General features: G+C 53.7%; 1 protein-coding gene across 1 annotated transcript; it reads right to left on the bottom strand.

The window, feature by feature from the left end:
• Positions 1-1,612: 1,612 nt before the first annotated feature.
• LOC142912080 (cadherin-4-like) lies at positions 1,613-14,025 on the bottom strand. Its single transcript, XM_076060379.1, has 6 exons — positions 13,897-14,025; positions 9,976-10,176; positions 9,049-9,201; positions 8,405-8,549; positions 3,164-3,333; positions 1,613-1,749 (listed from the first exon to the last, which is right to left on the bottom strand). The coding sequence occupies exons 1-6, from the start codon at positions 14,023-14,025 to the stop codon at positions 1,681-1,683; spliced, it is 867 nt and encodes a 288-aa protein (XP_075916494.1). The 3' UTR covers positions 1,613-1,680.
• Between the last annotated feature and the right edge of the window lie 487 nt (positions 14,026-14,512).

Here is a 14,512-nt window from a genome sequence, read left to right as displayed (position 1 = left end):
CACCCCCCACTGGACGTCTGTGAAAAAATACCTCCCTAGCTGCCTCCATCTTCTCCCTCTCAATCCTCCCCTCCCTCCCCTCCTTCCCCTTCCTTCCCTCCCCCACTTCCTTCCATCCCCCTCTCCCCTCCCCATCCTCCCCTCCCTCCCCTCCCCTCCCTCCTTTCACCCCCTCCCCTCCCTCCCACGCGTTACCTTGACAACGACGATCCTGCCATTGTTGGTGCCGGGGTCGGTCTCCACGACAAACAGGTCGCCGGGGTCTCCCGCCCCCCACTCCCCCCCCCCCTGCCCCCCCCCGCGGAGGGAATAGTGGACACGCCAAGCCGCCGTGCCGGCCTCGTCCGAGTCGATCACTGAGAGGGGCGGCATCGTCACCGGCACCCCCACGGCGTTCTCACGGACCGTGCCGAACCACTACGGCGATGAAGATGCCGAGAGAAGGGGGCGGACAGGGGGGGTGACGTTGTTGTTGTTGTATACTGCCTATGGTGCAGTGTTGAGTCTATGGTGCAGTGTTGAGTCTATGGTGCAGTGTTGAGTCTATGGTGCAGTGTTGAGTCTATGGAGCAGTGTTGAGTCTATGGTGCAGTGTTGAGTCTATGGTGCAGTGTTGAGTCTATCATGCAGTGTTGAGTCTATGGTGCAGTGTTAAGTCTATGGAGCAGTGTTGAGTCTATGGTGCAGTGTTGAGTCTATGGTGCAGTGTTGAGTCTATCATGCAGTGTTGAGTCTATGGTGCAGTGTTGAGTCTATGGTGCAGTGTTGAGTCTATGGTGCAATGTTGAGTCTATGGTGCAGTGTTGAGTCTATGGGGCAGTGTTGAGTCTAAGGGCAGTGTTGAGTCTATGGGCAGTGTTGAGTCTATGATGCAATGTTGACTCTATGGTGCAGTGTTGAGTCTATGGTGCAGTGTTGAGTCTAGAGTGCAGTGTTGAGTCTATGGTGCAGTGTTGAGTCTATGGGCAGTGTTGAGTCTATGGTGCAGTGTTGAGCTATTGTGCAGTGTTGAGTCTAAGGGCAGTGTTGAGTCTATGGTGCAGTGTTGAGTCTATGGTGCAGTGTTTAGTCTATGGAGCAGTGCTGAGTCTATGGTGCAGTGTTGAGTCTATGGAGCAGTGTTGAGTCTATGGTGCAGTGTTGAGTCTATGGTGCAGTGTTGAGTCTATGGTGCAATGTTGAGTCTATGGTGCAATGTTGAGTCTATGGTGCAGTGTTGAGTCTATGGTGCAGTGTTGAGTCTATGGGGTAGTGTTGAGTCTAAGGGCAGTGTGAGTCTATGGGCAGTGTTGAGTCTATGGTGCAATGTTGAGTCTATGGTGCAGTGTTGAGTCTATGGTGCAGTGTTGAGTCTATCGTGCAGTGTTGAGTCTAAGGGCAGTGTTGAGTCTATGGTGCAGTGTTGAGTCTATGGTGCAGTGTTGAGTCTATGGTGCAGTGTTGAGTCTATGGTACAGTGTTTGGTCTATGGTGCAGTGTTGAGTCTATGGTGCAGTGTTGAGTCTATGGTGCAGTGTTGAGTCTATGGTGCAGTGTTGAGGTTGGGTGGTGGTGACGGTGTGAGTGTGGGTGGTGTGTGGTGGTGGCGGTGGTGGTGCCGGCGTGCCGTGCGGTTCTTCTCGTGAACTCGGGGGCGATGTCATTGATGTCGGTGATGGTGACGATGGCGGTGGCCGTGGTCTAGAGTCCGATGTTGGCGTCTCCCTCCATGTCCGAAGCCATCACCACCAGCGAAAAGTGCGTCACTCTCTACACAGAGCGGACACTCCCACACCGTCACCCCCCGGCACACGCACGGAGTGGGTTTGTAGCGCAGAGCGGTAACCGCTATACATGGCGTGCACAGAGAGACAGAGACACACACACACAGACACACACACACACACAGACATCAGCATACATAACGTGGTTGAGCATTCGGGAGCCATCCCTTGACCGCACCCGGGCGTCGATCAGCCTCCCATTATATCTGTACCATATGGAGATTCCTCCGGTACAGCTATTGAAGGCTTCACGAACTACGTGGTCAAAATAGATGTTAAATAATGTGGGAGCTAGAGGACATCCCTGTCCCACCCCAAGGTTAAAAGGGAATGGCTCTGACTGCCGGCCACGTAGTTTTACCCAGGCCTGCTCACCATCATGAAGGTCCTTAATGATCGTGAGCAGAGGGTCAGGTACTCCAAAAGCACGAAGAACAACCCAGAGCCCAGGCCTACTGATGGTATCATAGGCCTTGACCAGGTCAATTATGCAGAGATGTAGGTCTTTTTGGAATCCCTACAACTCTGCTGTAGCAGACGGACAGAAAATATGGCATCTGTGCAGGACCGCCCTTTCCTGAAACCGCATTGGGGCTCCGCAAGCCTCTCCTCAGCGTGCCTGGCAAGGCGATGTTGAATAATCCTTGCCAGGACCTTTTCTGGCACACTGAGGAGTGAGAACCCGTCCAGTGGTCCAGACTGTTGTTATGATGTCATATAGGGCAGTCTGTGCACAAACGCCGCCCTCCCTCAGCATTTCGCTTGGGAGATCATCTCTGCCCGCTGCCTTTCCTGGTCTCAGACTCCGGATCGCCTTCAGTACTTCCTCAACAGATGGCACCTCAGCCAGCCACTCACAGGGGGTGACTTCTTCCAAAATTTGAGGCACCACAGCCTCAGCAGGGTCATCCTCACTTTGTGCCACGATGTTTTCCTGGCTGAGGGATTTTCCCTCCCCCAGGACATCACAGAAATGCTCAGCAAATCTGCAAACCTGTTCCTGGGGGTCAGAGATTGGATCACCGTTTTTTCCCCTAATGATGGTAATACGTGTGGCACTGCAGATTACTTTTTTGGAGTTAAATAGACACACACACACAGACACACACACAGACACACACACACAGTAGAGACAAACACACAGACACACACATAGACACACACACAGACACACACAGACACACACAGACACACCTCACACAGACAAATACACACTAGAGACAAACACACAGACACACACATAGACACAGACACACACACACAGACACACACACACACAGACACACACACACACAGACAAACACACACTAGAGACAAACACAGACACAGACACACACATAGACATAGACACAGACACACACAGATACACACACACAGACACACACAGACGTGATACCCACCTCTCGGTCCAGCCGGACAGTATTGGTGATGATGCCTGTGAATCTGTCGATGGTGAACACGCGGTGTGCAGTCATCATGGGAACCTGCAACACTATATGGTAGCGAATCGCTCCGTTGAGCGTCAAGGGGTCATCCATGTCACTCGCCACCACCCTCATCACGAAAGTGCCTGACACGGCCGGAGGGAGGGGAAGGAGTGAGTGTTTGTGAGTGTATCTGTGTGTATGTGTGTGTGTGTCTGTGTGTGTCTGTGTGTGTGTGTGAGTGTGTGAGTGAGTGAGTGTGTGAGTGTGAGTGTATGAGTGTGTGTGTATGCGTGAGTGTGTGTATCTGTGTGTATGTGGGGAGCGGTAGTGTAGCGATTAGCGCGCTGCGCTAATCGCTACACTAGGTCGACTCAGCCTCAAATGAGTACCTGGTGCGGTGTGTAAACATCGTCACTAGGGAGACAAAGGCGGTCGGGCGTGGTGCTGGCCACCCACCCCCTCGTGTACCATTCCAGCCTTCATAGGTGCTCGCTAACAGCACTTGCCCCTACAGTCTGTTACAGGCTATACGGGGGATCTTTGTGTGTATGTGTGAGTGTGTGTATCTGTGTGTATGTGTGAGTGTATGTGAGTGTGTGAGTGAGTGTGAGTGAGTGTGTAAGTGTGTATGTGTGAGTGTGTATGTGTGTGTGTGAGTGTTTGAGTGTGTATGTGTGAGTGTGTATGTGTGTGAGTGTGTGAGTGAGTGTGTGAGTGAGTGTGTGAGTGTGAGTGTATGTGTGTATGTGAGTGAGTGTGTATGTGTGTATGTGTGAGTGTGTGTATCTGTGTGTATGTGTGAGTGTATGTGAGTGTGTGAGTGAGTGTGAGTGAGTGTGTAAGTGTGTATGTGTGTATGTGTGAGTGTGTATGTGTGAGTGTTTGAGTGTGTATGTGTGAGTGAGTGTGTATGTGTGAATGAGTGTGTGAGTGTGTGAGTGTGTATGTGTGAGTGTGTATGTGTGTGTGTGTGAGTGTGTATGTGTGTGTGTGAGTGTGTATGTGTGTATGTGCCGGATGGGCAACTCTGTCGTGGACAGTGCTGTGGGGGGAGGTCCAATTTCGATTGGCTCCTCCCCTCATGGCGTCTGAGTCCACCACAGGGGCTAAACGTGGGCTCTGGACGGGTGCGAGGGGCTGGTAACCCCTCCACCTTCAATGAATTACCACTAAACTACGACTGAAATATATAACTAATAAGCTTGTGCCGGAGGCCCCGGGGGGCCAGGCGTCTATGACGTCTCCTGGCCAAACCCCAATTGGCGGAACCAGGAGATTGAATATCTACCCTCGGGGCTCCTCCAGAAACAACGAAAAACCACTACGGGTGGCCACGTGGAATGGTCGAACGCTCAATGCGGAGGAGAGGCTGCCACTCCTCTGTCGGGAGCTGGGCCGGTACCGCCTGGATCTATGTGGCATTCAGGAGGTCCGGTGGACCGGTTCTGGCTCCTGCCACCATGAGGGTTGGACAGTCCTCTACTCGGGGCACCAGACTGCCAAACAACAGGGTGTGGCTATTCTTTTGAACAAAAGAATGAAGGGGGCGTGGGAGCGTGGCGGTGAGGTGTGAGAAGCTGTAAGCCCCAGGCTACTTTGGGCTCGCCTTCCCATCAACCGGAGGCTAGGAATGGTGGTCGTTGTTACTTATGCCCCCACCGAAGATGAACATCCGTGGAGGGATGCAGGCAAAGCCGATGAGTCAGATGCCTTCTATGACCTCCTGTCACAGGTGCTGGCTAAAGTGGCCCCACGGGATAGAGTCATCATGTCTGGTGACTTCAATGCCCGAGTTGGTCATGATACTGGCACCTGGTCTGGAGTGATTGGAGGGCATGGGCCAGATCAGCTCAATAACAACGGTAGGAGGCTGCTAGATTTTTGTGCAGCCCATGGGCTTGTAATTACCAACACGCTGTTCCGGCATCGGCGCATCCACACAACATCATGGATGCATGCCGGGTCCAAGCAAGAACAGCTGCTGGACTACATAGTAACGGACGAGCGGATGCGAGCCCATGTCCTTGACACCAGGACCTACCGTGGAGCTGATCTGCCCTCTGACCATCGACTAGTCATCTGTAAGATGCACCTGCCATTCTACCACTCCGGAGGTGGGTGTACACCCAGGACCCCATTCCGACCTAAAGTGGCCTGGTCTCAGTTATCTGATGAAAGTTGCAAGCGAGAATTTCATCATCGCTTGCGGCTGGGATTGGCATCGTTCCCGACTCCTCCTGATGTCGAGGGTAAATGGGCGAGGTTTAGGACTGTGACTCATGCAGCTGCAATGGCTGCTTTGGGTACGCGGTCCAGACCTCCCCAGAGATCCTGGCTGACAGAGGAGGTGTTCAGGATGGTTGAGAAAAAGCGACAGGCCCACTGTCATCGGCTACAGAATCCCACTTCAGAGAATGAGGCTTACCGCAGCCTTCGCTCGGAGGTTCGGAGAGCCGTGAGGCGCTGCAAGGATGGGTGGTGGTCGCGGGTTGCTGAGGAGATGGAGTCTGCCTCAGTGGCCCGTGATCACAAATCTCTATTTAACTCCATCAAAAAAGTAACCTGCAGCGCCACACCTATTACCATCATTAGGGGAAAAAACGATGATCCAATCTCCGACCCCCAGGAACAGGTTTGCAGATTTGCTGAGCATTTCTGTGAGGTCCTGGGGGAGAGAAAATCCCTCAGCCAGGAAAACATTGTGGCACAAAGTGAGGATGACCCTGCTAAGGCTGCGGTGCCTCAAATATTGGAAGAAGTCACCCCCTGTGAGTGGCTGGCTGAGGTGCCATCTGTTGAGGAAGTACTGAGGGCGATCCGGAGTCTGAGACCAGTAAAGGCAGCAGGCAGAGATGATCTCCCAAGTGAAATGCTGAGGGAGGGTGGCGTTTGTGCACAGACTGCCCTATATGACATCATAACAACGGTCTGGACCACTGGACGGGTTCCGCAGGATTGGAAGGATGCCCTGGTGGTCCCCCTCTTTAAGAAGGGGGACCGCACAGACTGTAACAACTACAGGGGCATCTCACTCCTCAGTGTGCCGGGAAAGGTCCTGGCAAGGATTATTCAGCATCGCCTTGCCAGGCACGCTGAGGAGAGGCTTGCGGAGCCCCATTGCGGCTTCAGGAAAGGGCGGTCCTGCACAGATGCCATATTTTCTGTCCGTCTGCTACAGCAGAGGTGTAGGGAATTCCAACAAGACCTACATCTCTGCTTTATTGACCTGGTCAAGGCCTATGATACCATCAGTAGGCCTGGGCTCTGGGTCGTTCTTCGTGCTTTTGGAGTACCTGACCCTCTGCTCACGATCATTAAGGACCTTCATGATGGTGAGCGGGCCCGGGTAAACTACGTGGCCGGGAGTCACAGCCATTCCCTGTACACCTTGGGGTGCGACAGGGATGTCCTCTGGCTCCCACATTATTTAACATCTATTTTGACCACGTAGTTCGTGAAGCCTTCAATAGCTGTACCGGGGGAATCTCCATATGGTACAGATATAATGGGAGGCTGATCGATGCCCGGGTGCGGTCAAGGGATGGCTCCCGAATGCTCAACCACGTTATGTATGCTGATGATTTGGTAATAGCTGCTCATTCAGAGGAGGAGTTGGAGACGCTGCTGCTGAGATTGGAGCGTGCCACTAAGAGGTGGGGCCTTACCATCAGCCCCACCAAAACTAAGCACCTGCCTGGGTATTTTGTACCATCGGACACTCCACCCCCACAACTCCCAATCGGTGATGGGGCAGTTGTGGAGAGAGTGGAGAGTTTCCCATACCTGGGCAGTGTGCTTATGACTGGCTCCAGTTTAACAGCAGAGGTCTCACTCCGAATCAGTCGAGCGGCAATATCTTTTCATCGGTTGCGTAACGCTGTGTGGAAGCTACCTGGTCTGTCGCTCCGCACTAAGCTTCAGGTCTTCTAGGCCACGGTCATTCCCTCACTTCTCTACGCTTGCAAAACGTGGACCCCCCTAATGGAACATCTTCGCCGGTTAGAAACATTTAGGCTGGCCTGCCTATGATCCATCCTGGGTTTAACCAGACTGGATTGTGTAAGGAGCTCACAAATCCTTGAAAGATCTGGGCAAGGTCTCATCGGTGAGCTCCTCCGGCGGGCAAGGCTGCGATGGCTGGGTCATGTAGCCCGCATGCCCAGCCACCGCATGCCGAAACAGCTTTTGTTCGGCCGGATTGAGGGGGCTAAGCGGGCGCGGCACGGGCTAGAAAAGAGATGGAGTGATGTGGTACAGGAGGACGTGGAGCTGAGTGGACTTGCCGATGACTGGTACCAGCGGTGTCAAGATCGGCCTCTGTGGAGGAGGCTCGGAGGGCGGAGGAGCGACACTCACAACAACGAGCAGAGCGCCGGGTGGCTAAAGTACAGCAGGTTGGCACAGTAGGGGGCACAGGTGGTGCATCAGCCAGTCATCTCAGTCAGTCGACCTGTGACATCTAGGTCTGCCCCGTGACCTCCTGCCAGCGGGCGTTGGACACTTCACATGGCCTTAAGGTGCATATGGCCTGGCACAAGCGTCGTGGTGACGTCACCGCCACTTAGTGGCGAATGGCGGTTGTTGTGTGAGTGAGTGTGTGTGTCTGTGTGTACCTGTGATTGTGTGTGAGTGAGTGTATGTATGAGTGAGTGTGTGTGAGTGTATGAGTGAGTGTGTGAGTGTATGAGTTAGTGAGTGTATGAGTGAGTGTATGAGTGAGTGTATGAGTTAGTGAGTGTATGAGTGAGTGTATGAGTGAGTGTGTGAGTGAGTGCATGAGTGAGTGAGTGAGTGGTTGCCATGGCGACATCATCGTCATCATCCTCGCCATCGTCGTCGTCATCATCATCGTCATCATCATCGTCATCATCATCATCATCGTCGCCATCGTCATCATCATCGTCATCATCGTCATCATCGTCATCATTATCATCGTCATCATCGTCATCGTCATCATCATCGTCATCATCATCATCGTCACCATCGTCATCATCATCGTCATCATCATTGTCATCATCGTCGTCATCGTCATCATCGTCATCGTCATGATCGTCATCATCATCGTCATCATCGTCATCATCATCATCACCATCATCGTCATCATCATCGTCATCATCATCACCATCATCGTCATCATCATCATCATCGTCATCATCACCATCATCATCATTGTCATCATCATCATCGTCATCATCGTCATCATCGTCAGCGCACCTTGCGGGGATCCTTCGACGACGCTGCTGTGAAAGACTTCCTTGGCGAACGTGGGACGGTTGTCGTTGACGTCAGTGAAATCAACGACGAGGTCCACTGGCTTCTCCAGATGACGCCCACTCGTGTCCACAGCGTAGCACTTGAGCTGCAGTCACAACACTGTCGTGTAGTAGTGTATAGTGTAGTAGTGTATAGTGTAGTAGTGTATAGTGTAGTAGTGTATAGTGTAGTAGTGTATAGTGTAGTAGTGTATAGTGTAGTAGTGTATAGTGTAGTGTATAGTGTAGTGTATAGTGTAGTGTATAGTGTAGTAGTGTATAGTGTAGTAGTGTATAGTGTAGTAGTGTATAGTGTAGTAGTGCAGTAGTGTATAGTGTAGTAGTGTATAGTGTAGTAGTGTATAGTGTAGTAGTGTATAGTGTAGTAGTGTATAGTGTAGTAGTGTATGGTGTAGTGTATAGTGTAGTGTATAGTGTAGTGTATAGTGTAGTGTATAATGTAGTGTATGGTGTAGTGTATAGTGTAGTGTATAGTGTAGTGAAGTAGTGTAGTGTAGTAGTGTAGTGTATGGTGTAGTGTAGTAGTGTAGTGTATAGTGTATGGTGTAGTAGTGTATAGTGTAGTGTAGCGTGAGTGGTCCGTACCCGATACTGAGCGATCACCTCCCGGTCCAGGCTCCTGGTGACTGAGACTCTCCCCGTCACGGTGTCCATGACGAACAACCCCACGGGATGCTGGTCGGCGCCGTCCCCCAGCAAGGCATAGCGGATGTCCACCCCGGTGGTGTTGGACTTCACCTGTTGGGGTGCCGTGACGAACGTGGGGGCGGCGATGATGCTGTGACGGCCGCTCCTACGCTGGACTTCTTTCAGCGCTCTCACGCTCACCTCACCCTCGACTCTCGACACTGCCCCACAGACGTCCCACGGCGGCGTGCGGATGTCTCGGCTGTCCGCGTCTCGTCGATTCGTTGACCTTACCCTGGACTCTGCGCCACCGCCAGAAGCGTTTCTGTCACCCCCCACCGTGCCCCCTACTGAGCGTGGCAGAAAAGAGCTTCCCGGCTCTACGGATTCCTCCTCCTCCCCCTCCTCCTCCTCTACCTCCTCCTCCTCGTCTCTCTGGTCCAGCTCCACCACCTCCACCTTCTCCACGCGTCCTAACCCTAGGCTAGGGTTAGTTTAGGGCTAGTTAAGGGCTAGTTAAGGGTTAGTTTAGGGTTAGGTTACGGCAAGTTTAGAGTTAGTTCATGGTTAGGTTAGGGTTAGTTGAGGGTTAGTTTAGGGTTGGGTTAGGTTAAAGTTAGTTAATGGTCAGGTTAGGGTTAGTTGAGGGTTATGTTAGGGTTAGTTTAGGGTTAGTTGAGGGCTAGTTTAGAGTTAGTTAATGGTTAGGTTAGGGTTAGTTGAGGGTCATGTTAGGGTTAGTTTAGGGTTAGTTGAGGGCTAGTTTAGAGTTAGTTAATGGTTAGGTTAGGGCTAGTTGAGGGTTATGTTAGGGGTAGGTTAGGGCTAGGATGAGGTTATACGACAATAAGAATGAGAACGCGCCACATCCGTCACGCAGCGCACCTGCACCAGCAGCTTGGGGAAGGGCCCGCGGTCATTCTCGGGCACGGACACCTTGGGGATGAGCCAGGTCCGTCTCCAGCGACGACGACTCGCACCTTGGCCTGGCTGCTGGAACCTCACCACCACCTCCTGCTCCTCCTCCTCCTCCACCTCCTCCTCCTCTTCCTCCACCTCCTTCTCCACCTCCTCCTCATCTCTCTCCTCCAGCTCCACCACCTCCACCTCCTTCTCCACCTCCTTCACCTCCTCCTCGTCTCTCTCCTCCTCCCCCTCCTTCTCCACCTCCTTCTCCACCTCCTCCTCGTCTCTCTCCTCCAGCTGCACCACCTCCACCACCTCCACCACCTCCACGCGTCTCTCCCTGCGCTCTCCCTGTGCGGGGTGCGGTGAAGACGACACCAAACGTCATCGTGAGCGAGGCCACTTCATTCCTTTTGTCGGCTGGTGGAGGGATTCTTAACGACACGGAATTTGGCCAGATAGTGACGCGTGTGTGTACGTGTGTGTGTATGTGTGTAAGTGTGTGTGTACGTGTGTGTGTGTCTCTGTGTGTACGTGTGTGTGTATGTGTGTAAGTGTGTGTGTACGTGTGTGCCGGACGGGCAACGCTGTCGTGGGCAGTGCCGTGGGGGGAGGGCGAATTCCGATTGGCTTTTTGTCCCATGTAACCACCACAGCAGCTAATTGGGGGCTCTGGATGGGTGCGAGGGGCTGGTAACCCCTCCACCTTCAATTAATTACCACTAAACCACGTTTAAAATATCTAATTAATAAGCTTGTACAGGAGGCCTCGGGGGGATAAGCATCTATGACGTCTCCTGGCGAAAACTCCATTTGGCAGAGCCAGGAGACTGAATCCTTACCCTCGGGGCTCCTCAAGAAACAACAAAAAACCACTGTGTGGCCACGTGGAATGTTCGAACGCTCACTGCGGAGGAGAGGCTGCCACTCCTCTGTCGAGAGCTGGACCGGTACCGCCTGGATCTCTGTGGTATTCAGGAGGTCCGATGGACCGGCTCTGGCTCCTGCCACCATGAGAGGTGGACAGTCCTCTCCTCGGGGCAGCAGACTGCCAAACAACAGGGTGTGGCTCTTCTTCTGAATAAAAGAATGAATGAGGCGTGGGAGCGTGGCGGTGAGGTGTGGGAAGCTGTAAGCCCCAGGCTACTCTGGGCTCGCCTTCCCAGAGGCGAAGAATGGTGGTAGTGGCTACTTATGCCCCCACTGAAAACGAACATCCATGGAGGGATGCAGGCAAGGCCGATGAGTCAGCTGCCTTCTATGACCTCCTGTCACAGGCGGTAGCTAAAGTGACCCCTCGGGATAGTCATTTTGGTCATGATGCGGGCACCTGGTCTGGAGTAATTGGAAGGCATGGACCAGATCAGCTCAATAACAACGGCAAGAGGCTGCTAGATTTTTGTGTAGCCCATGGGCTTGTAATTACCAAATGTGTTTCCATCATGGATGCATGCCAGGTCTAAGCAAGAACATCTGCTGGACTACAGTGACGGAACAGCGGATGCGGGCCCATGTCCTTGACACCAGGACCTACCATGGAGCTGATCTGCCCACTGACCATCGACTTGTCATCTGTAAGATGCACCTGCCATTCTTCCACTCCAGTGGTGGGTGTACACCCAGGAACCCATTCAAACCCACAGTGGCCTGGTCTCAGCTAGCTGATGAAAGTTGCAAGCGAGAATTTCATCATCGCTTGCGGCTGGGGTTGGCATCGTCCCTGACTCCTCCTGATGTCGAGGGGAAATGGACGAGGTTTAGGACTGTGGCTCATGCAGCTGCAATGGCCGCTTTGGGTACACAGTCCAGACCTCCCCAGAGACCCTGGCTGACAGAGGAGGTGTTCAAGCTGGCTGAGAAAAAGCGACAGGCCCCCTCTCATCGGCTACAGCATCCCATGTCGGATAATGAGGAGGCTTACCGCAGCCTTCGCTCGGAGGTTCGGAGAGCCGTGAGGTGCTGCAAGGATAGGGGGGGTGGTCGCGGGTTGCTGAGGAGATGGAGTCTGCCTCAGCGGCCCGCGATCACAAATCGCTCTTTAATTACATCAGAAAAGTAACCTGCAGCCCCACACCTATTACCATTTTAGGGGAAAGAACGATGATCCAATCTCCGACCCCCAGCAACAGGTTTTCAGATTTGTTGAGCATTTCTGTGAGGTCCTGGGGGAGGGGAAATCCCTCACCCAGGAAAACAACATGGGACAAAGTGGTGATGACCCTACCGAGGCTGCGTTGCCTCAAATATTGGAGGAAGAAGTCACCCCCTGTGAGTGACTGGCTGAGGTGCCATCTGTTGAGGAAGTACTGAAGGCGATCCAGAGTCTGAGACCAGGAAAGGCACCGGGCAGAGATGATCTCCAAAGCGAAATGCTGAGGGAGGGTGGCGTTTGTGCACAGACTGCCCTATATACATCATAACAACAGTCTGGACCACTGGACGGGTTCCGCAGGATTGGAAGGTTGCCCTGGTGGCCCCCCTCTTTAAGAAGGGGGACCGCACAGACTGTAACAACTACAGGGGCATCTCACTCCTCAGTGTGCCGGGAAAGGTCCTGGCAAGGATTATTCAGCATCGCCTTGCCAGGCACGCTGAGGAGAGGCTTGCGGAGCCCCAACGCGGTTTCAGGAAAGGGCGGTCCTGCACAGATGCCATATTTTCTGTCCGTCTGCTACAGCAGAGATGTAGGGAATTCCAACAAGACCTACATTTCTGCTTTATTGACCTGGTCAAGACCTATGATACCATCAGTAGGCCTGGGCTCTGGGTTGTTCTTCGTACTTTTGGAGTCCCTGACCCTCTGCTCACGATCATTAAGGACCTTCATGATGGTGAGCGGGCCCGGGTAAAACTACGTGGCCGGAAGTCAGAGCCATTCCCTGTACACCTTGAGGTGCGACAGGGGCAAGTGCTGTTAAGTGCTGTTAGCGAGTAGCAGCACCTATGAAGGCTACCGGCACTGTGGCACACGAGGGGGCGGGTGGCCAGCACCAGGCCCGGCCGCCTTTGTCTCCCCCAGTGCTAGCGATGTTCACCGCTCTACTACACCGCTACACCGGCTACTTATTTGCGGCTGAGTCGAACTGGGGGAGGCCCAGGACCGGTTCAGATAACGGCCGTCACTGGGTGTGGGTTGAGTCGCGAGCGGGAGACAAACTCCCCAAACACCACCACCACCGAGAGAGAGGGGGGGGGCACAGGGGGGTGAATGAGAGGGGGGCCCCAGGGGGTGAATGAGAGGGGGAACCCAGGGGGTGAATGAGAGGGGGTGGGGACCCCAGGGGGGTGAATGAGAGGGGACCCCAGGGGGGTGAATGAGAGGGGACCCCAGGGGGTGAATGAGAGGGGGTGGGGACCCCAGGGGGGTGAATGAGAGGGGACCCCAGGGGGTGAATGAGAGGGGACCCCAGGGGGGTGAATGAGAGGGGACCCCAGAGGGGTGAATGAGAGGGACCCCAGGGGGTGAATGAGTGGGGGACCCCAGGGGGGTGAATGAGAGGGGGTGGGGACCCCAGGGGGGTGAATGAGAGGGGGGGACCCCAGGGGGGTGAATGAGAGGAGGACCCCAGGGGGTGAATGAGAGGGGACCCCAGAGGGTGAATGAGAGGGGACCCCAGGGGGGTGAATGAGAGGGGGTGGGGACCCAGGGGGGTGAATGAGAGGGGACCCCAGGGGGGTGAATGAGAGGGGACCCTGGGGGGTGAATGAGAGGGGACCCCAGGGGGGTGAATGAGAGGGGACCCCAGAGGGGTGAATGAGAGGGACCCCAGGGGGTGAATGAGAGGGGACCCTGGGGGGTGAATGAGAGGGGACGCCAGGGGGTGAATGAGACGGGACCCCAGGGGGGTGAATGAGAGGGGCCCCAGAGGGGTGAATGAGAGGGGGGGGGACCCCCGTTACCTGAGCCTGTTGCTCTGTGATCAGCGCCACCGCCGCCACCGCCAGCAGCAGCATCATCACGCGGCGCTCCATCAGCCTCACCCACGGGGTTCTCTCTTCAGTGCCACACTCACTGATGCTGCTGCTCATGGCGACATTAAGCGGGAAGTGACATCATCAGGCGACATTAAAAAGGAAGTGACATCATCAGGCGACGTTAAAAAGGAAGTGACATCATCAGGCGACATTAAAAGGGAAGTGACATCATCAGGCGATATTAACAGGAAAGTGACATCATCAGGCGAAATTAAGAGGAAAGTGACATCATCAGGCAACATTAAGAGGGAAGTGACATCATCAGGCGACATTAAGAGGGAAGTGACATCATCAGGCGACATTAAGAGGGAAGTGACATCATCAGGCGACATTAAAAGGGAAGTGACATCATCAGGCGACATTAAAAGGGAAGTGACATCATCAGGCGACATTAAAAAGGAAGTGACATCATCAGGCGACATTAAGAGGGAAGTGACATCATCAGGCCACATTAAGAGGGAAGTGACATCATCAGGCGACATTAAGAGGGAAGTGACATCATCAGGCGACATTAAAAGGGAAGTGACATCATCAAGCGATA

The sequence above is a fragment of the Petromyzon marinus genome, unplaced genomic scaffold (genome assembly GCF_048934315.1).
Source record: "Petromyzon marinus isolate PM22_M1 ecotype Great Lakes invasive population unplaced genomic scaffold, UKy_Petmar_22M1.pri1.0 PM_G_Scaffold_189, whole genome shotgun sequence".
NCBI classification, from domain to species: Eukaryota; Metazoa; Chordata; class Hyperoartia; order Petromyzontiformes; family Petromyzontidae; genus Petromyzon; species Petromyzon marinus.
Note: the sequence above shows the minus strand (reverse complement) of the source record. Positions and strands in the feature narration are given on the sequence as shown.

Excerpts from the sequence above, each read along its gene's own strand:
- LOC142912080 (XM_076060379.1), bottom strand. The coding sequence starts at position 14,025 with ATGAGCAGCAGCATCAGTGAGTGTGGCACTGAAGAGAGAACCCCGTGG. Across the intron at positions 9,202-9,975 it reads TCCCCAAGCTGCTGGTGCAG|GTGAAGTCCAACACCACCGG; the intron begins GTGCGCTGCGTG and ends GCACCCCAACAG. Across the intron at positions 1,750-3,163 it reads CTGTCCGGCTGGACCGAGAG|AGAGTGACGCACTTTTCGCT; the intron begins GTGGGTATCACG and ends CGCTCTGTGTAG.